Here is a 23907-nt window from a genome sequence, read left to right on the forward strand (position 1 = left end):
CACACACACACACACACACACACACACACACACACACACACATCAGGATAAACTCAGACCCAGAAGATGCAACAGTGTTTTGTGCTTTTCTATGACAAATAATCCTCATAATACTAATTATACTACTCCTTATAACACTCCTTATAACACTCCTTATAACACTAATTATAATACTCCTTATAACACTCCTTATACTACTCCTTATAACACTCCTTATAACACTCCTTATAACACTCCTTATAACACTCCTTATAACACTAATTATAATACTCCTCATAACACTCCTTATAACACTAATTATAATACTCCTTATAACACTCCTTATAACACTCCTTATAAAACGAATTATATTACTCCTCATAACACTCCTTATAATACTCCTCATAACACTCCTCATAATACTAATTATACTACTCCTTATAACACTCCTCATAACACTCCTTATAATACTAATTATACTACTCCTTATAACACACCTTATAATACTAATTATAATACAATTTCAGACACATTATAGCCCTGTATCAACCATATATTAGTGTCCAGCATTTCGGTTGCTTCAAAGTCGAACACGACCGACAAATATATCCTAATAAAAATCACAAAACCAGTAAGATTCTGAAAAGTATAATTTGTTTGATTACTACATAATTCACATATCCAAGCATGGTTTTGGTTCAGTGCTTTTGTCTATAGGCAGACAGGGGTTGCATGTGACCAGGAGTGAGTGAGTCAGTGCACTTTTGGTTTTAGAAGATAGCAGGGAGGGGGGGGGGATCAACTTTGCCCTTTTACACAAGCTGTGTGTTGACAGCAGGAAGATGACAAGGTGATACAGAGAGTCACTGTTGGACTGTGTGGTCAGTCAGACCAGGCTAGCAGATTATCTAATAGCTAATGCTTTAACTGGAGAGGAGAAATACTGCCACTCAGCCTGCTGTTATCTAGACTGGGGTTGGAAAACACATTGTGATAGTGGGACACATGTTGCTCAGTGAAACTGATCTGTGATAGTGGGACACATGTTGTTCAGGGAAACACACTGTGATAATGGGACACATGTTCCTCAGTGAAACTGATCTGTGATAGTGGGACACATGTTGCTCAGGGAAACTGATCTGTGATAGTGGAACACATGTTGCTCAGGGGAACTGATCTGTGATAGTGGGACACATGTTCCTCTGTGAAACTGATCTGTGATAGTGGGACACATGTTGCTCAGTAAAACTGATCTGTGATAGTGGGACACATGTTGCTCAGTGAAATTGATCTGTGATAGTGGGACACATGTTGTTCAGTGAAACAGATCTGTGATAGTGGGACACATGTTGCTCAGGGAAACTGATCTGTGATAGTGGGACACATGTTGCTCAGTGAAACTGATCTGTGATAGTGGGACACATGTTGTTCAGTGAAACAGATCTGTGATAGTGGGACACATGTTGCTCAGTGAAACTGATCTGTGATAGTGGGACACATGTTGCTCAGTGAAACTGATCTGTGATAGTGGGACACATGTTGCTCAGGGAAACTGATCTGTGATAGTGGGACACATGTTCCTCCGTGAAACTGATCTGTGATAGTGGGACACATGTTGCTCAGTGAAACTGATCTGTGATAGTGGGACACATGTTGCTCAGTGAAACTGATCTGTGATAGTGGGACACATGTTGCTCAGGGAAACTGATCTGTGATAGTGGGACACATGTTCCTCCGTGAAACTGATCTGTGATAGTGGGACACATGTTGCTCAGTGAAACTGATCTGTGATAGTTGGACACATGTTGCTCAGTGAAACTGATCTGTGATAGTGGGACACATGTTGCTCAGTGAAACTGATCTGTGATAGTGGGACACATGTTGTTCAGTGAAATTGATCTGTGATAGTGGGACTTATGTTGCTCAGGGAAACTGATCTGTGATAGTGGGACACATGTTGCTCAGGGAAACTGATCTGTGATAGTGGGACACATGTTGCTCAGTGAAACTGATCTGTGATAGTGGGACACATGTTGCTCAGTGAAACTGATCTGTGATAGTGGGACACATGTTGTTCAGTGAAACAGATCTGTGATAGTGGGACACATGTTGCTCAGTGAAACTGATCTGTGATAGTGGGACACATGTTGCTCAGGGAAACTGATCTGTGATAGTGGGACACATGTTTCTCAGTGAAACTGATCTGTGATAGTGGGACACATGTTGCTCAGTGAAACACACTGTGATAGTGGGACACATGTTGCTCAGGGAAACTGATCTGTGATAGTGGGACACATGTTTCTCAGTGAAACTGATCTGTGATAGTGGGACACATGTTGCTCAGTGAAACACACTGTGATAGTGGGACACATGTTGCTCAGGGAAACTGATCTGTGATAGTGGGACACATGTTGCTCAGGGAAACTGATCTGTGATAGTGGGACACATGTTGCTCAGGGAAACTGATCTGTGATAGTGGGACACATGTTTCTCAGTGAAACTGATCTGTGATAGTGGGACACATGTTGCTCAGGGAAACTGATCTGTGATAGTGGGACACATGTTCCTCTGTGAAACTGATCTGTGATAGTGGGACACATGTTGCTCAGTAAACTGATCTGTGATAGTGGGACACATGTTGCTCAGTGAAACTGATCTGTGATAGTGGGACACATGTTGCTCAGGGAAACTGATCTGTGATAGTGGGACACATGTTGTTCAGTGAAACAGATCTGTGATAGTGGGACACATGTTGCTCAGTGAAACTGATCTGTGATAGTGGGACACATGTTGCTCAGGGAAACTGATCTGTGATAGTGGGACACATGTTCCTCCGTGAAACTGATCTGTGATAGTGGGACACATGTTGCTCAGTGAAACTGATCTGTGATAGTGGGACACATGTTGCTCAGGGAAACTGATCTGTGATAGTGGGACACATGTTGCTCAGTGAAACTGATCTGTGATAGTGGGACACATGTTCCTCTGTGAAACTGATCTGTGATAGTGGGACACATGTTGTTCAGTGAAACAGATCTGTGATAGTGGGACACATGTTGCTCAGGGAAACTGATCTGTGATAGTTGGACACATGTTCCTCAGTGAAACTGATCTGTGATAGTGGGACACATGTTGCTCAGTGAAACTGATCTGTGATAGTGGGACACATGTTGCTCAGTGAAACTGATCTGTGATAGTGGGACACATGTTGCTCAGTGAAACACACTGTGATAGTGGGACACATGTTCCTCCGTGAAACTGATCTGTGATAGTGGTACACATGTTCCTCAGTGAAACTGATCTGTGATAGTGGGACACATGTTGTTCAGGGAAACACACTGTGATAATGGGACACATGTTCCTCAGTGAAACTGATCTGTGATAGTGGGACACATGTTGCTCAGGGAAACTGATCTGTGATAGTGGGACACATGTTGCTCAGGGGAACTGATCTGTGATAGTGGGACACATGTTCCTCTGTGAAACTGATCTGTGATAGTGGGACACATGTTGCTCAGTAAAACTGATCTGTGATAGTGGGACTTATGTTGCTCAGGGAAACTGATCTGTGATAGTGGGACACATGTTCCTCCGTGAAACTGATCTGTGATAGTGGGACACATGTTGCTCAGTAAAACTGATCTGTGATAGTGGGACACATGTTGCTCAGGGAAACGGATCTGTGATAGTGGGACACATGTTGTTCAGTGAAACAGATCTGTGATAGTGGGACACATGTTGCTCAGGGAAACTGATCTGTGATAGTGGGACACATGTTGCTCAGTGAAACTGATCTGTGATAGTGGGACACATGTTGTTCAGTGAAATTGATCTGTGATAGTGGGACTTATGTTGCTCAGGGAAACTGATCTGTGATAGTGGGACACATGTTGCTCAGGGAAACTGATCTGTGATAGTGGGACACATGTTGCTCAGTGAAACTGATCTGTGATAGTGGGACACATGTTGCTCAGTGAAACTGATCTGTGATAGTGGGACACATGTTGTTCAGTGAAACAGATCTGTGATAGTGGGACACATGTTGCTCAGTGAAACTGATCTGTGATAGTGGGACACATGTTGCTCAGGGAAACTGATCTGTGATAGTGGGACACATGTTTCTCAGTGAAACTGATCTGTGATAGTGGGACACATGTTGCTCAGTAAAACTGATCTGTGATAGTGGGACACATGTTGCTCAGTGAAACTGATCTGTGATAGTGGGACACATGTTGCTCAGGGAAACTGATCTGTGATAGTGGGACACATGTTGTTCAGTGAAACAGATCTGTGATAGTGGGACACATGTTGCTCAGTGAAACTGATCTGTGATAGTGGGACACATGTTGCTCAGGGAAACTGATCTGTGATAGTGGGACACATGTTCCTCCGTGAAACTGATCTGTGATAGTGGGACACATGTTGCTCAGTGAAACTGATCTGTGATAGTGGGACACATGTTGCTCAGTAAAACTGATCTGTGATAGTGGGACACATGTTGCTCAGTGAAACTGATCTGTGATAGTGGGACACATGTTGCTCAGTGAAACTGATCTGTGATAGTGGGACACATGTTGCTCAGGGAAACTGATCTGTGATAGTGGGACACATGTTCCTCCGTGAAACTGATCTGTGATAGTGGGACACATGTTGCTCAGTGAAACACACTGTGATAGTGGGACACATGTTGTTCAGTGAAACAGATCTGTGATAGTGGGACACATGTTGCTCAGGGAAACTGATCTGTGATAGTGGGACACATGTTGCTCAGGGGAACTGATCTGTGATAGTGGGACACATGTTCCTCTGTGAAACTGATCTGTGATAGTGGGACACATGTTGCTCAGTGAAACTGATCTGTGATAGTGGGACACATGTTGTTCAGTGAAACACACTGTGATAGTGGGACACATGTTGCTCAGTGAAACTGATCTGTGATAGTGGGACACATGTTCCTCCGTGAAACTGATCTGTGATAGTGGGACACATGTTGCTCAGTGAAACTGATCTGTGATAGTGGGACACATGTTGCTCAGGGAAACTGATCTGTGATAGTGGGACACATGTTGCTCAGTGAAACTGATCTGTGATAGTGGGACACATGTTGTTCAGTGAAATTGATCTGTGATAGTGGGACTTATGTTGCTCAGGGAAACTGATCTGTGATAGTGGGACACATGTTGCTCAGGGAAACTGATCTGTGATAGTGGGACACATGTTGCTCAGTGAAACTGATCTGTGATAGTGGGACACATGTTGCTCAGTGAAACTGATCTGTGATAGTGGGACACATGTTGTTCAGTGAAACAGATCTGTGATAGTGGGACACATGTTGCTCAGTGAAACTGATCTGTGATAGTGGGACACATGTTGCTCAGGGAAACTGATCTGTGATAGTGGGACACATGTTTCTCAGTGAAACTGATCTGTGATAGTGGGACACATGTTGCTCAGTAAAACTGATCTGTGATAGTGGGACACATGTTGCTCAGTGAAACTGATCTGTGATAGTGGGACACATGTTGCTCAGGGAAACTGATCTGTGATAGTGGGACACATGTTGTTCAGTGAAACAGATCTGTGATAGTGGGACACATGTTGCTCAGTGAAACTGATCTGTGATAGTGGGACACATGTTGCTCAGTAAAACTGATCTGTGATAGTGGGACACATGTTGCTCAGTGAAACTGATCTGTGATAATGGGACACATGTTCCTCCGTGAAACTGATCTGTGATAGTGGGACACATGTTGCTCAGGGAAACTGATCTGTGATAGTGGGACACATGTTGCTCAGGGGAACTGATCTGTGATAGTGGGACACATGTTCCTCTGTGAAACTGATCTGTGATAGTGGGACACATGTTGCTCAGTGAAACTGATCTGTGATAGTGGGACACATGTTGTTCAGTGAAACACACTGTGATAGTGGGACACATGTTGCTCAGTGAAACTGATCTGTGATAGTGGGACACATGTTCCTCCGTGAAACTGATCTGTGATAGTGGGACACATGTTGCTCAGTGAAACTGATCTGTGATAGTGGGACACATGTTGCTCAGGGAAACTGATCTGTGATAGTGGGACACATGTTCCTCCGTGAAACTGATCTGTGATAGTGGGACACATGTTGCTCAGGGAAACTGATCTGTGATAGTGGGACACATGTTGCCCAGTGAAACTGATCTGTGATAGTGGGACACATGTTGTTCAGTGAAATTGATCTGTGATAGTGGGACACATGTTGCTCAGGGAAACTGATCTGTGATAGTGGGACACATGTTCCTCCGTGAAACTGATCTGTGATAGTGGGACACATGTTGCTCAGTGAAACTGATCTGTGATAGTGGGACACATGTTGCTCAGGGAAACTGATCTGTGATAGTGGGACACATGTTGCTCAGTGAAACTGATCTGTGATAGTGGGACACATGTTCCTCTGTGAAACTGATCTGTGATAGTGGGACACATGTTGTTCAGTGAAACAGATCTGTGATAGTGGGACACATGTTGCTCAGGGAAACTGATCTGTGATAGTTGGACACATGTTCCTCAGTGAAACTGATCTGTGATAGTGGGACACATGTTGCTCAGTGAAACTGATCTGTGATAGTGGGACACATGTTGCTCAGTGAAACTGATCTGTGATAGTGGGACACATGTTGCTCAGTGAAACACACTGTGATAGTGGGACACATGTTCCTCCGTGAAACTGATCTGTGATAGTGGTACACATGTTCCTCAGTGAAACTGATCTGTGATAGTGGGACACATGTTGTTCAGGGAAACACACTGTGATAATGGGACACATGTTCCTCAGTGAAACTGATCTGTGATAGTGGGACACATGTTGCTCAGGGAAACTGATCTGTGATAGTGGGACACATGTTGCTCAGGGGAACTGATCTGTGATAGTGGGACACATGTTCCTCTGTGAAACTGATCTGTGATAGTGGGACACATGTTGCTCAGTAAAACTGATCTGTGATAGTGGGACTTATGTTGCTCAGGGAAACTGATCTGTGATAGTGGGACACATGTTCCTCCGTGAAACTGATCTGTGATAGTGGGACACATGTTGCTCAGTAAAACTGATCTGTGATAGTGGGACACATGTTGCTCAGGGAAACGGATCTGTGATAGTGGGACACATGTTGTTCAGTGAAACAGATCTGTGATAGTGGGACACATGTTGCTCAGGGAAACTGATCTGTGATAGTGGGACACATGTTGCTCAGTGAAACTGATCTGTGATAGTGGGACACATGTTGTTCAGTGAAATTGATCTGTGATAGTGGGACTTATGTTGCTCAGGGAAACTGATCTGTGATAGTGGGACACATGTTGCTCAGGGAAACTGATCTGTGATAGTGGGACACATGTTGCTCAGTGAAACTGATCTGTGATAGTGGGACACATGTTGCTCAGTGAAACTGATCTGTGATAGTGGGACACATGTTGTTCAGTGAAACAGATCTGTGATAGTGGGACACATGTTGCTCAGTGAAACTGATCTGTGATAGTGGGACACATGTTGCTCAGGGAAACTGATCTGTGATAGTGGGACACATGTTTCTCAGTGAAACTGATCTGTGATAGTGGGACACATGTTGCTCAGTAAAACTGATCTGTGATAGTGGGACACATGTTGCTCAGTGAAACTGATCTGTGATAGTGGGACACATGTTGCTCAGGGAAACTGATCTGTGATAGTGGGACACATGTTGTTCAGTGAAACAGATCTGTGATAGTGGGACACATGTTGCTCAGTGAAACTGATCTGTGATAGTGGGACACATGTTGCTCAGGGAAACTGATCTGTGATAGTGGGACACATGTTCCTCCGTGAAACTGATCTGTGATAGTGGGACACATGTTGCTCAGTGAAACTGATCTGTGATAGTGGGACACATGTTGCTCAGTAAAACTGATCTGTGATAGTGGGACACATGTTGCTCAGTGAAACTGATCTGTGATAGTGGGACACATGTTGCTCAGTGAAACTGATCTGTGATAGTGGGACACATGTTGCTCAGGGAAACTGATCTGTGATAGTGGGACACATGTTCCTCCGTGAAACTGATCTGTGATAGTGGGACACATGTTGCTCAGTGAAACACACTGTGATAGTGGGACACATGTTGTTCAGTGAAACAGATCTGTGATAGTGGGACACATGTTGCTCAGGGAAACTGATCTGTGATAGTGGGACACATGTTGCTCAGGGGAACTGATCTGTGATAGTGGGACACATGTTCCTCTGTGAAACTGATCTGTGATAGTGGGACACATGTTGCTCAGTGAAACTGATCTGTGATAGTGGGACACATGTTGTTCAGTGAAACACACTGTGATAGTGGGACACATGTTGCTCAGTGAAACTGATCTGTGATAGTGGGACACATGTTCCTCCGTGAAACTGATCTGTGATAGTGGGACACATGTTGCTCAGTGAAACTGATCTGTGATAGTGGGACACATGTTGCTCAGGGAAACTGATCTGTGATAGTGGGACACATGTTGCTCAGTGAAACTGATCTGTGATAGTGGGACACATGTTGTTCAGTGAAATTGATCTGTGATAGTGGGACTTATGTTGCTCAGGGAAACTGATCTGTGATAGTGGGACACATGTTGCTCAGGGAAACTGATCTGTGATAGTGGGACACATGTTGCTCAGTGAAACTGATCTGTGATAGTGGGACACATGTTGCTCAGTGAAACTGATCTGTGATAGTGGGACACATGTTGTTCAGTGAAACAGATCTGTGATAGTGGGACACATGTTGCTCAGTGAAACTGATCTGTGATAGTGGGACACATGTTGCTCAGGGAAACTGATCTGTGATAGTGGGACACATGTTTCTCAGTGAAACTGATCTGTGATAGTGGGACACATGTTGCTCAGTAAAACTGATCTGTGATAGTGGGACACATGTTGCTCAGTGAAACTGATCTGTGATAGTGGGACACATGTTGCTCAGGGAAACTGATCTGTGATAGTGGGACACATGTTGTTCAGTGAAACAGATCTGTGATAGTGGGACACATGTTGCTCAGTGAAACTGATCTGTGATAGTGGGACACATGTTGCTCAGTAAAACTGATCTGTGATAGTGGGACACATGTTGCTCAGTGAAACTGATCTGTGATAATGGGACACATGTTCCTCCGTGAAACTGATCTGTGATAGTGGGACACATGTTGCTCAGGGAAACTGATCTGTGATAGTGGGACACATGTTGCTCAGGGGAACTGATCTGTGATAGTGGGACACATGTTCCTCTGTGAAACTGATCTGTGATAGTGGGACACATGTTGCTCAGTGAAACTGATCTGTGATAGTGGGACACATGTTGTTCAGTGAAACACACTGTGATAGTGGGACACATGTTGCTCAGTGAAACTGATCTGTGATAGTGGGACACATGTTCCTCCGTGAAACTGATCTGTGATAGTGGGACACATGTTGCTCAGTGAAACTGATCTGTGATAGTGGGACACATGTTGCTCAGGGAAACTGATCTGTGATAGTGGGACACATGTTCCTCCGTGAAACTGATCTGTGATAGTGGGACACATGTTGCTCAGGGAAACTGATCTGTGATAGTGGGACACATGTTGCCCAGTGAAACTGATCTGTGATAGTGGGACACATGTTGTTCAGTGAAATTGATCTGTGATAGTGGGACTTATGTTGCTCAGGGAAACTGATCTGTGATAGTGGGACACATGTTGCTCAGGGAAACTGATCTGTGATAGTGGGACACATGTTGCTCAGTGAAACTGATCTGTGATAGTGGGACACATGTTGCTCAGTGAAACTGATCTGTGATAGTGGGACACATGTTGTTCAGTGAAACAGATCTGTGATAGTGGGACACATGTTGCTCAGTGAAACTGATCTGTGATAGTGGGACACATGTTGCTCAGGGAAACTGATCTGTGATAGTGGGACACATGTTTCTCAGTGAAACTGATCTGTGATAGTGGGACACATGTTGCTCAGTAAAACTGATCTGTGATAGTGGGACACATGTTGCTCAGTGAAACTGATCTGTGATAGTGGGACACATGTTGCTCAGGGAAACTGATCTGTGATAGTGGGACACATGTTGTTCAGTGAAACAGATCTGTGATAGTGGGACACATGTTGCTCAGTGAAACTGATCTGTGATAGTGGGACACATGTTGCTCAGGGAAACTGATCTGTGATAGTGGGACACATGTTCCTCCGTGAAACTGATCTGTGATAGTGGGACACATGTTGCTCAGGGAAACTGATCTGTGATAGTGGGACACATGTTGCTCAGGGGAACTGATCTGTGATAGTGGGACACATGTTCCTCTGTGAAACTGATCTGTGATAGTGGGACACATGTTGCTGAGTGAAACTGATCTGTGATAGTGGGACACATGTTGTTCAGTGAAACACACTGTGATAGTGGGACACATGTTGCTCAGTGAAACTGATCTGTGATAGTGGGACACATGTTCCTCCGTGAAACTGATCTGTGATAGTGGGACACATGTTGCTCAGTGAAACTGATCTGTGATAGTGGGACACATGTTCCTCCGTGAAACTGATCTGTGATAGTGGGACACATGTTGCTCAGGGAAACTGATCTGTGATAGTGGGACACATGTTGCTCAGGGGAACTGATCTGTGATAGTGGGACACATGTTCCTCTGTGAAACTGATCTGTGATAGTGGGACACATGTTGCTGAGTGAAACTGATCTGTGATAGTGGGACACATGTTGTTCAGTGAAACACACTGTGATAGTGGGACACATGTTGCTCAGTGAAACTGATCTGTGATAGTGGGACACATGTTCCTCCGTGAAACTGATCTGTGATAGTGGGACACATGTTGCTCAGTGAAACTGATCTGTGATAGTGGGACACATGTTGCTCAGTAAAACTGATCTGTGATAGTGGGACACATGTTGCTCAGTGAAACTGATCTGTGATAGTGGGACACATGTTGTTCAGTGAAACAGATCTGTGATAGTGGGACACATGTTGCTCAGTGAAACTGATCTGTGATAGTGGGACACATGTTGCTCAGGGAAACTGATCTGTGATAGTGGGACACATGTTGCTCAGTAAAACTGATCTGTGATAGTGGGACACATGTTGCTCAGGGAAACTGATCTGTGATAGTGGGACACATGTTGCTCAGTGAAACTGATCTGTGATAGTTGGACACATGTTGTTCAGTGAAACTGATCTGTGATAGTGGGACACATGTTGCTCAGGGAAACTGATCTGTGATAGTGGGACACATGTTGTTCAGTGAAACTGATCTGTGATAGTGGGACACATGTTGCTCAGTGAAACAGATCTGTGATAGTGGGACACATGTTCCTCTGTGAAACTGATCTGTGATAGTGGGACACATGTTGTTCAGTGAAACAGATCTGTGATAGTGGGACACATGTTGCTCAGGGAAACTGATCTGTGATAGTTGGACACATGTTCCTCAGTGAAACTGATCTGTGATAGTGGGACACATGTTGCTCAGGGGAACTGATCTGTGATAGTGGGACACATGTTGCTCAGGGAAACTGATCTGTGATAGTGGGACACATGTTGCTCAGTGAAACTGATCTGTGATAGTGGGACACATGTTGCTCAGTAAAACTGATCTGTGATAGTGGGACACATGTTGCTCAGGGAAACTGATCTGTGATAGTGGGACACATGTTGTTCAGTGAAACTGATCTGTGATAGTGGGACACATGTTGCTCAGGGAAACTGATCTGTGATAGTGGGACACATGTTGCTCAGGGAAACTGATCTGTGATAGTGGGACACATGTTGCTCAGTGAAACAGATCTTTATATTGTAGTTTATAAAATTGGCTCATCTCAAAGCAGCTGTGAAGTCATCAACTCACTGGATAATGTAGCACTGTCAAAGAACCCATGCACACATTACCTACTGACAAAAAAAAACCGAAATAATTTCTTTACTTTTCTAAACAACCCCCTCATCATTTTTAAACTGATAAATGTCTGAGTTAATGGTTGTGTTTTCATCACAATGTAACTAACTACGACCCTAAGTAGACCTACTTTACCTTAAAAGGGCCTTAAACCACAGATTAAAGACTATGATCCACAATTGGATCTTTCCAATCCAGCATTTATTCCAATACCAGATATATTCTTTTTAATATGAATCCAATAATCCTATTCAATCAATTCAAGTGGGATTTCATTCTAAATACACAATCTACCATCTACACATAATACGAGGTATATAATACTAGGTATATAATAGTAGGTATATGTGTATCTGTTGAGCATTACTACATATTTACTTTATTGTTTTTTGACATACCATAGTTTTGAGTCCCTGTGCACAATGTTGTCAGTGTCTGACAGAGCATCCCATTTGACCCAATCATGGCGTGCTCTCTACTGGTACCTGTAAGGGAGGAGGCACACAGGGAAAAGGCTTGGTGTGGTGATCTGTTCTCTAGCCGCTGTATGTTTAGCCGACTACAACATTTGGATAAATACACACTAATTTATTATTACACTGCATTTGAAATGCCATTATTACGGATTTCCCGCTTCCGTGTACATGAGATAGAAACGACACATATATACTGTACTTCACTCTTCAATGTAGATTTTAAAATATATTTTTTTAAATCAATAAAGTAAGAGATCATGTTGAATATTAATTGATTAATAATGTCCCCATTTATGGATGAGAGCACCTTATACGAATATATGCAAATATGCAAACATCAAGCCTAACTGACAGGCCCGAGCTGGAAACCCCACACACTCTCACTCTGAATGTATGCATCAAATACAAGGAAAATCACATTTAAAACATGTCATTTTAGGCTGCAATAATAGTCTTTACACACACGTTTAAAATGCAGTCTTTCTCAAAGTGCACTGTCAATCCAACAAGACAAGTCTTTGGTCTGAGAATAGGTTGATGTGGGTGTGATGAGAGGAGACGCTGCAGAGATAGCTCCAGTGATGGGAAGAGGGTATCACCCCGCCTGATTCGTCAGCATTACTGGAACGGCTCCGGATCAGGTTCTGTAGATCAATGCGATCTGGGTCCACACGTTTATGTTATTGTTGTCAGCATTAATGCCCTTTTAATCTTGTGGGGATTATCGCCATTGATCCACTGCCTAACAGATTTGTTTGAAAAAGTGACATAACCGCATGATTTAACTGAAAGACATGAGTGACAATAAACAGAAATGTGTGTTGTCTTAATTCTGAGCTTGGTCTTGTGTTTTTGTTCGTTAATCATGTTTCCATTTTGTTTTCTGCGTCCATATATATTATATAACATTAACATCATTTTCCTTCAGTAAAGATGTAACTATGTAAATTAATGTTACATGTGATTTTGAAAAACTATTTTTAGTTTGTGTCTAATTTCACAATGACGCCAGAGGAATATTGTGAAACATTATGAAACGTAGCCTACTGGCGCTTTTGATTTCACGACGTTTGGTAAGGTATTAACCTGCTGATCATCTTTCTATTGTAAGAATTGTTCTAGTGTTATAACATAGCTAATGTTCACTAAATCTCCATAAATCTGACATTTTATTTAAACACCTAAATAAAAGCCTTAGCCTAGCCATATAAATGTAAACATTGAAATGTTCGATAGTTTATAGGTGCATTATTATAAAACGTTGGTTTTCTTATGTCTCTATAGGCCTATTAATTTGTTTATTGTGCCTATATATATCCAATCGTTCCTTAATTCTTAAGTAGGCTATAAGGCCCACCTGGTCGATCTCAACCGTCCATAATTATATCATGACGCCTATCCCGTGTGATTCTTTATTTGGTAAAGTTAGTTCAGCTGGACTTGTGAGTTGCATGTCAATGATGTAGGCTAGGCTAGCTGTAACAGGGAATGTTGTCGGGTCCGTGGCAGGCACCTCGAGGTGTCCGGCAGGACCAGGACAGTCTGATTGCATGCGGCAATGTGAGTGCGCGTGGAATAAGCTTGAGTCGAGTGTCACGTTTGATTTGACCAGACTAATAAAGCCGCGACGAGTCCATTTTCCCTGGGCTGAGACCCTGCAGTGAAAAGGACACCTGGAGATTTTATATTTAGTCAGTAGAAACTGTGGTATCAAATAATTAGTATACGACCAACAGCTACTGTAATGGTTGTTAATGCTTATATGCCTATTGATACGCCTGTACGCATACTATATACATTTATTTTATATAAGGTGATTAATTGGACAGTAAAAACATGCCACATTTCCAATTGCATTTACAACCACAACTTTCACATAATTCTATGATTCAGCATTTTCAATCCGTGATATTTATTTACGTCATTACACCTGCAGCACAACGAACAACGAACAAAAAGCCTGGGCGCCCTGTCTCCACATTTTGCCTAGCTGGTTAACCCGCGACAAGCTAACGTTTTTTTTTGTGCTCAAGCTGTTGGTCACGCAGAGATTTCTATCAATAATTCATTGAGCCCCGCGTGCTGCAGCTTCTGTTCTTCTATTCAATTCCCTGGCTGCTGCCTCGCGAGCCGATCACATAATACCTTCCCCCAAAGCCCTGAGCTGCATGGCCGCAGAGTTACGGCCATCTGTAAACTATAGTATTCTGCTGCGGGGAAGAAGGGAAGGCATTTCCTCCGTCAAATAGGCTACCAGTGAGATAGGTTATATTTGGTGATAATTTAATGGTGCCAATTATTTTACAATCGTTCCATAACTAATACGGATATATATATATATTTTTTTAAAAGGCCTGATTCAATGTTCACCGGATTCCGGTCCAGGCATTTTACTGCTCATAGAAAGGACACATATATATATAGGACAGATAGCATATGGAGCAACCTAATATCTTTCCATCTAAACAGTATGTTTTCCCGTGTGGCTCAGACGGTAGAGCATGGCTTTTAGGACGCCAGGCTTTTGGGTTCGATTCCCATCGGGGACAAGCACGAATGAAAATATATATACTTAGTAGTGTAATTCGCTCTGGATAAGAGCATCTCTTAAATGACTCAAATGTGCTCTGTTATTGCACTATAGCTTCGTCAAATGTCATTATCACCAATACATTAAGAATGTATATATAAATTAATTCTAATGTTGTGGTTGTTTTGGTCTTACAGTATAGCAGGCTGCATTTTTTGTTGTTGATAATGTCTTGTTAGAAAATGCGCACAATTTTTGAAATATTGATCCACTATTCGCCGCTGGTCTGTCTTCCTCTCTAAATCTCATCTCAATTAGACGGTATCCCCTTCGGTTTTAGTCAAAACAGTCAACTTTCCACACTATACTTGTAAACATCAATATACAGCCTATACGCCTGTAATAGTGTACATTTAGGATTACGTAGCTATATCGAGTTATTAATCAGTGAAGAATAAATATATAGCATTTACTGAAATAATAGCAAATGTTTGTTTGCGTCAATATAGTCTACTACATATTTAAACAATATTTTTTTTGAGGATCGTGAGAACAGTGAACTAAAATAAAACGAGAAACCTTAGTAAATACAATCCACAATCAATTCTGAAAGGAAACCAACGGTTCGTTTTTTTCGCATTGCCCGAACAAAAGAAAACCGGTCTAAGTCGTTCTACGCGTTCTCGCTAGAGGGGGCACCAGCCTTACTATAGACCAGCCTTAGATATATTTGTCCTGTTTTCAACGCATCTCTGGCTTTGATTGGAGAAAAAAAAGCTCATCACACTCAACAGCATTTTGGCATTCTCTGTCTGAAACGGTCCCCTGTCTCTTTTCTCTCTCTTTCTCTCCCTCTCCTTGACGGAACACCCACAGAAAAAGTCCAAGCAATACATTTACACAATATTCCTTAAGCTGCTTACTCCAGGTGTAAATATGTCTATTTAATAAAATAAAAAATACAATAACATTTAAAAATAATAATAATATGCCTCCCCCATTAAAATCAAACATCAAAATACAATTTTCAGGGGTATTTCAAATGAAGGGACTGGTGCTGTTCTCAGCGTTGCACATGTTGAAAAGCGCTGGTATCTATCTATAATAATATCAAAATTAAATTGTTACCACAAGTGATATTTCATCAGAAGAACTTGCTCGTCACTAAAAATAGAATTCCCCCCCAAAAAGGGTCAGGCTACACTAAACACAGAATATTAATACCATAAATAGCTCATTATTAAATAGAGAAATAATTATAGACAGATAAATAAATTGACCTTGTCATTGATATCGATTGTTATTATGAATCAATGATAACAATACTACTACTGTAATTTGGACGAAATTCATTCATCTAGGCTTGTCAGCAGTGAGGTAGATAGATAGATAGATAGATACTGAGCTGTATTTTAGTGCAGGGCTATAGCCTGACTACTAGCAGAAAGGCAGGCAGGCGGACAGGCAACAAACAGCAGCAGAGACGGTTTTATGTTTTATTTGAGGATACCTTGTCTTACCTGCAAGCCGTAGGGCTGACATCCTCTGAAACTCGGGTTCCTGCAGCCACTTCCACATCCTTCGAAAGGTCTCCCTTCCAGATTTAAGTTTACTCCAAGGTTTGGGGTTCCTTAAGAGGTCTGAAAGGGTGCCTTGCGAGCGACACAGCACCCTCTGAGCGAATATAGCCTGGGGGATGCTATACCGCTTCAGTTCGGCTGTGATCCTTTGTGCCACTTCTTTCGTGTTGATCTCTTCAAGCTGCCCCGAGTTGTTACCTTGTTGTCCCGAGGAGGAGGGCGGTCTGTCCCGGTTGGAAGCCAACACAGGCCCGTGGGATTGAGGGTGGCCCGGGTGCCCGGTGTGGTGCATCCCGTTCAAATGCGGCATCATACCTGCCGTGGGGCCACCGAGGCCTCGTGAGAGGTGTTGGTCCCCCCTGGCCAGCATGGCAGTGTGGGCATCGAAGTTTGAGCTTAGCATCTTGTCGTGCCCATGAGTGCCATAGTTATGGAGGTTTTGCTGTGTGTTATGAAGAGAACCCAAGCCATTGCCAAGAGGGCTGCTGGCCAGGGGGGATAAACTCTGACCCATCCCGGTCATGTCCTTATGATAGGGACTGTAGAGGTTGTTCACTGCTGGTAAACATCTCTCGTCCCGCATCAGCGTGAAACTCCCGCTTACGTTCCCAGAGAGACGCTGGTGGTGGTGGTGATGGTGATGCGGATGGTGGAATTTGTCCGAAACGGTTGAAATTGGGGGTAAAGGTTGAAGTGGAGTTAACGTGGTGTATGTGCCGTTCATCCCCATCCCCGGTGGGGATGTATCACACTGCATGCTCATAGCGTGATGGAGCGGGAGAGACAATTCTGGTCGGTACTCTCCGGCTCCGTCCAGAATCGTTGCCATGCTGGACACCATGGCGGACCGCGACGATGCAGCAGCCAGATCCTGATGTAACCGCAAAGAAGCCCCCGGGTTCCGGGTGTGATGGGGGCTGTGGCTGTTCATCAAGTCCTGGTCATGGCTCAGTCCGCCATGCAGATTGCCAATGCTGTCCATTGTCATCTCTGGGTTCATGGCGTAGGCATCCAGATCCTTGGACAGGCATCGATAGGCGTTATAGGCAGTCTTCATTCAGCCCTCATTCAGTCCATTGATCTATTTAATATTTTGTGCCGGGATGGGTTTTGCTAATTCCTTCGGTTTCTTTTCTCTAAGGCCTCTCGGTTTTTTTTATTTTTAAATATAAATTTAAAAAAATTACCGATCTCTATCAGACGGGCCAGTGCTGAGTCTTCCTAGATCCATGTCCGAGCCCTCTCCTCCTCCTACATATTCTGTTTAGGACACTGTAGCTGTCCAGGATGGGCTTGCTGAACGGACAGCCTAACACGCTGGCGGGGGAGGGTTCTTTGTTAAGGACGGCTGATCTGACCACCCGCAGTCGCTCTTTGGTTTAAACAAAGGCTTTTCATTGGCTGCCTCTCTCATATCCATGTTTACTGGGTAGAGTGCCCGTCAGAAATAAGGGTTGTTAGAGATTTAGACGCATCTCTTGCATTTGGAGTGTAATGTCAGAATGTCAGAATGTCTAAATGTCTTCTCAACTCCTCTCTGTAACTCCTCTCTGTATCTCCTCTCTGTAACTCCTCTCTGTATCTCCTCTCTGTATCTCCTATCTGTAACTCCTCTCTGTAACTCCTCTCTGTATCTCCTCTCTGTAACTCCTCTCTGTATCTCCTCTCTGTATCTCCTCTCTGTATCTCCTCTCTGTACCTCCTCTCTGTACCTCCTCTCTGTAACTCCTCTCTGTACCTCCTCTCTGTAACTCCTCTCTGTAACTCCTCTCTGTATCTCCTCTCTGTAACTCCTCTCTGTATCTCCTCTCTGTATCTCCTCTCTGTAACTCCTCTCTGTAACCCCTTCCTCTCTGTAACTCATCTCTGTATCTCCTCTCTGTATCTCCTCTCTTTATCTCCTCTCTGTAACTCCTCTCTGTATCTCCTCTCTGTATCTCCTCTCTGTATCTCCTCTCTGTATCTCCTCTCTGTAACTCCTCTCTGTAACTCCTCTCTGTAACTCCTCTCTGTATCTCCTCTCTGTAACTCCTCTCTGTATCTCCTCTCTGTAACTCCTCTCTGTATCTCCTCTCTGTATCTCCTCTCTGTAACTCCTCTCTGTATCTCCTCTCTGTAACTCCTCTCTGTATCTCCTCTCTGTAACTCCTCTCTGTAACTCCTCTCTGTAACTCTTCTCTGTAACTCCTCTCTGTAACTCCTCTCTGTAACCCCTTCCTCTCTGTAACTCCTCTCTGTAACTCCTCTCTGTATCTCCTCTCTGTAACTCCTCTCTGTATCTCCTCTCTGTAACTCCTCTCTGTAACTCCTCTCTGTACCTCCTCTCTGTATCTCCACTCTGTAACTGGGGCGGCAGGGTAGCCTAGTGGTTAGAGCGTTGGACTAGTAACCGAAAGGTTGCAAAATCGAATCCCTTAGCTGACAAGGTAAAAATCTGTCGTTCTGCCCCTGAACAAGGCAGTTAACCCACTGTTCCTAGGCTGTCATTGAAAACTGACTTGCCTATTTAAATAAAGGTTAAATAAAATAAAAAACTCCTCTTAGTGTCACTCATGAACAGTGAGAGACTTTATTGATAACATTGGTTAAATAGGCATACGGTCAACATTGGTCCGTGTATAGATATATTTGAAATAATTTTGCGTATAGGCCTACAATAACAAACATAATTTAGAATCGGCTACTCAGGATGACCAGTGGGTGCATATTTAGATTAATAAATCGCACTTTCATTATTCATGTTATGGTTTATGTTGTAATAATAAACCAGTTCTAGCTTACATCGGGGATTTAGTTTAGGTTATGTTAAGAAAGTCATAACCTTATTGAGCTATGGTCATAATGTACACATTTCTACTGCTTTGGTCATTTGACAAAAGATATAGAGAAATACAACGTAGAATTATGAGCTGTAATGGGAATGGTCATGTTATGACGTAATAAAGAGTAGCATCCTAAGACCAGTGAGGGAAAAAGTACTAAATTGTCATACTTGAGTAAAAGTAAAGATACCTTAACAGAAAATAACTCAAATTAAAGTTACCCTGTAAAATACTACTTGAGTTAAAGTCTAAAAGTATCTGGTTTTACGTGTACTTAAGTACAGTGGTAGAAAAAGTACTAAATAGTGATACAAAGTAAAAGTACAAAGTAAAAGTAAATGCTATAAATCAAATTCCTTATATTTAAGCAAACTAGACGGCACTTTTTGGTATTTTAATTGTAATTACAGACAGACAGGGGCCACACTCCAACATTTTAATTGTAATTACAGACAGACAGGGGCCACACTCCAACATTTTAATTGTAATTACAGACAGACAGGGGCCACACTCCAACATTTTAATTGTAATTACAGACAGAAAGGGGCCACACTCCAACATTTTAATTGTAATTACAGACAGACAGGGGCCACACTCCAACATTTTAATTGTAATTACAGACAGACAGGGGCCACACTCCAACATTTTAATTGTAATTACAGACAGACAGGGGCCACACTCCAACATTTTAATTGTAATTACAGACAGACAGGGGCCACACTCCAACATTTGAATTGTAATTACAGACAGACAGGGGCCACACTCCAACACTTAGACATAATTTACAAACATAGTAGTTGTGTTTAGTGAGTCGGCCAGATCAGCATTACACTGATAGGTGCCATAATTCTGTCTTGTATTTAGAATGTCTTTACATTCTAAATGTACTTTTGGGTGTCAGGGTAAATGTAAGTAGTAAAAAAGTACATTATTTTCTTACGGAACGTAGTGGAGTAAAAGTAAAAGTTGTCAAAAATATAAATAGTAAAGTAAAGTACAGATACCCTCAAAAACTACTTAAGTAGTACTTAAATGTATTTGTACTTAAGTACTTTACACCACTGGCTAAAACAAAGTGCAGATAGCCTTCTGGTTACTTTTCATCACATTTCCAAGATCAGTTAGAACAAACTCTCTCAATTCAACTCAATTGAAGGGCTTTATTGTCATGTTAATGTTGCCAAAGCAAGTGAAGTAGATAAAAAACATATGTGATTTTTTTTTTTTTTACAGTAAACATTACTCTCTTTTTCTCTCTCTCTCTCTCTGTTTTTCCCCACTCTCACACAAACACACGCACACACGCACACACACACACACGCACATACACACTCACACACAAATACAACTTGAAACTTGAAACACATACACCCTATCATGTGATAGTTTACCATATCACCTTTATACGTTCTCTCTTCTCCATCTTACCCTATTCAAGATTACCCTTATATATTCTCCACATCTTTGTCTCGTTGGTCTTTCAAGGCAGGCAGCCAAGTTGTACACTCAGTATGATGTCGAAATTCACCATTATAATTGGGTGACACAAAAACGTATTTTGAGAGCACTGAGAGATGACACAGAGAAACAGCATTGGTCACATTTGGTTTGAACAGAACATCTTTAAAAGTAACAGATTTATCGGAAGCCACGGTTGCTTTGGTTTGGGAAGCGGACTATTTTGTTTGGAAATCGCGCAGATGTTGCTTTGGTTTGAAGACACTGTAATTAAGGAAGAAGGACAGAAGTCTGAAAAAGCGTGTCCTATTTTTCTTTTGATCAGCTGTCAAAGGAGACGCAGGGGGTTCCTTCAAGCACGGGTCTATTCTAAAACTTCCAGCTAGCAGCAGACGAGACCGCAAATTGGGGGGAAACAACAGTATTGTACCTGTGGGGCCTTTCCCCCTTTGTTGGTCGTTTGGACAGCGCGTGGCGCACTCCACCGACACAATTACCTTCCGCGGATATTATGATTGAATGATCAACAAACGTTTAGGCTCGCTTTGCTTTCACATCTTTTGAGAGGCGTTTTGTATAATTTTCCATGTTGGGACTCTAACCTAGACTATGCGTCAAAATACTTGCTGCTGGAAATTGTTTACAGTAGTCAACAAATCAATGTAGGTTATTCTAAAATGAGACCGAATCAACATGATTTCTAAGCTATTCTATATATGGGCCTTATTAAGTATATTTTATATGACCGAGTAGCCTACATTTCCCCCATACAATGTATGGAGACAAAAAAATAGGTTGTGTGTTGACTACTCTGTACAGTAATTTATAGCTAATATACAAATCACAATAGTGAACTAACTGACATGTCTTGTAACATTGTCTGTGAAAACTTTTTTCTTCTAATTTGTAGTCTGAGTCTATATCAATTTAAGAAGCGAAAGATTACATTTTTTAGCAATCTGTAGTAAAGTCACAAGTTTCCAAACACACGAATAATGATTACGAGTAGCCTATAAAGTAGGCTAACATTAGATGCCTTATGCAGAGACACACTAAAATCTGTCAGAAAACAAGATATGTGCAAATATCGTCGGCCACAAATTAAAATCCAATCCCCCTCACAAATGAACGTTAACATCTCAAATCAGGAAGACACGGTGGCCTACAGCTAATAAAACATAATGTGAAAGTCCCTCTAAGTATGGTATTTTCTTAACCAAAACGCAAAGAGAAAGTATAAATAATTCCGGGTTGAGATTGCGACATTTTGTATTTATTTTCTTCTTTTATGTTCGTCCTGGTCTCTCCTGCCATCTGCTTAGCAAGTGCAGTAGGCTAGTATTGATTAGAATCATTGTGCTGCAGAGCACATGCTAATCTATACCGTTACTGGCAATCAGTTGGCGCTTTTCATCTGTCCCTACGCTGCTATAGCTAGCCGCGATGTGAGTCCATAACCCAGCGCCCAACATGCCTTGTTCCCTGTTTCAGAAGGCGTTAGGTAAGTGGCCCACATTCCTTTGTTACCAGCCTGGGTTGTTGCTTATGATTGTTGCTGTCATTGGATTCGTGGACTAAACATTTAATGAGCAGCTCTTAAAGAAAGGGTTCAGAAAAGGAAAGCTTCACTAGACTAGTGACGGGAGAGAGAGAGGAGGGGGGGGGGGGGGGGGGGGGGGGGGGGGGGAAGAGAGAGAGGGGGGGGGGAGAGAGAGAGAAGGGGAGAGGGCGATAGGTAGGCCGGGATTTTTTCTACAGATGGTGCTGACTGACTGGCCGGGAGACACACACTCAGCCCTCTGAAATATGTGCCGTATCCTAATGTGTGTGAAGAAACCAGGTTGTTACTCAAAATATATTTGTTTCAATTTAAAGTCTTTGGTAAATTGAACCCCAAAGAAAATGAGAGAATCATTAGAATGGCTTGGTTGAACTTTAGTAGTCCACAGTTATGTCCATTCAATCACAAATAGGCTACTCTTAAAGTGTGTGTCCATTCATAGCTTGAACCATGAATTAATATGCATTAATACTACTTTATGATTTATTCTACTTGAAGTCCTAAAATAGATGATAAATATTTGATTTATGTCTTAATGTTATTATTACCATTATAATTGTAATTCATTATAATAATATTATCATTACGATGCCTGTTATTATGCATTTATTGCTATTATTATTATTATTATTAGGCCTACGATTTACATTGCGTTAATCAACCAGACATGTTAGGGTATGCATAGGCTACCAATAACACCTAACATCTGATAGGCCTACATCCGGTTAGTGAAATTCTTGAATTGTCTTTATTACTGCTAATAAAAAAAATAAAAAAACGCAAATAACCTCTATTTTCAACAGAATACACGTGGGCCTCATCCTTCACCCATCTTTTATATATTGTAGCCTACACGTCGGCATACAGATCTGCCATTTTAGATAGTTACACACTAACAACAACTTTCCGACACTTTATTCGTTTCTAGGTACTGAAAGGAAATGCACCCCCCCCCCCCCCCCCCCCCCCCCCCCCCCCCATTCTTCTTCTCTTTCTCTCTGTCCAAACTTTGACACGCGGCCTCATTGTTCGTGTTATGTTATGCGTGAAAGCTGTTTTAATAAGGGCACAATAGAAGATGTTTTACTCGTCAATAAGGAGAGATGAACACAACTCAAGGTTTTTTGACCGCAGAGCGTGGCCACATGCCATCTCCATTCACATCCCTGTTGTCAAGGAGGAGATACTATATAGCAGAGTTTCAGACTATCTTACACTCGGATATTTTTCTGACCGTTTTATTTTCGAACATGGTATATAGTTAATGAATTATAGTTTATCACTCTTGTTTCTGTGACACGTAGTCTTAATAACTTTACATGTTGCATATATTTATTTATTGACAATACACACATTACAAATTAATTTACTCCAATATTTAAAAGTAGAACGTGACTGCTAAGGCAGGAAAGGCAATACATAGGATACGGAGTAATTAGTTGTTAGTTGCAGAAATACTTTCATTGGTCAATTTACAGTCAGTCAGATTGAAAACATTAACGATTCAGAAATGTCCATAATTGTGGTATTTTGTTGTTGACCCTTTCGTGTA

General features: G+C 42.2%; 1 protein-coding gene across 3 annotated transcripts in view; it reads right to left on the reverse strand.

The window, feature by feature from the left end:
• Positions 1-17759, reverse strand: part of LOC120026436 (one cut domain family member 2-like) — a 46355-nt gene extending 28596 nt beyond the window's left edge. Inside the window, exons 1-2 of one of the 3 annotated variants that reach the window (XM_038971295.1) lie at positions 16455-17759; positions 12327-12413 (exon numbers count right to left, since the gene is read on the reverse strand). In XM_038971295.1, coding sequence (XP_038827223.1) covers positions 12327-12413; positions 16455-17571 — 1204 coding nt within the window. In that variant the 5' untranslated portion in view covers positions 17572-17759. Of the gene's footprint in view, positions 1-12326; positions 12414-16444 lie in introns of all 3 variants that reach the window. The other 2 variants (XM_038971296.1, XM_038971297.1) reach the window with 2 other exon arrangements.
• Positions 17760-23907: the final 6148 nt, after the last annotated feature.

Source organism: Salvelinus namaycush, chromosome 31 (assembly GCF_016432855.1).
Source record: "Salvelinus namaycush isolate Seneca chromosome 31, SaNama_1.0, whole genome shotgun sequence".
Classification (NCBI taxonomy): domain Eukaryota; kingdom Metazoa; phylum Chordata; class Actinopteri; order Salmoniformes; family Salmonidae; genus Salvelinus; species Salvelinus namaycush.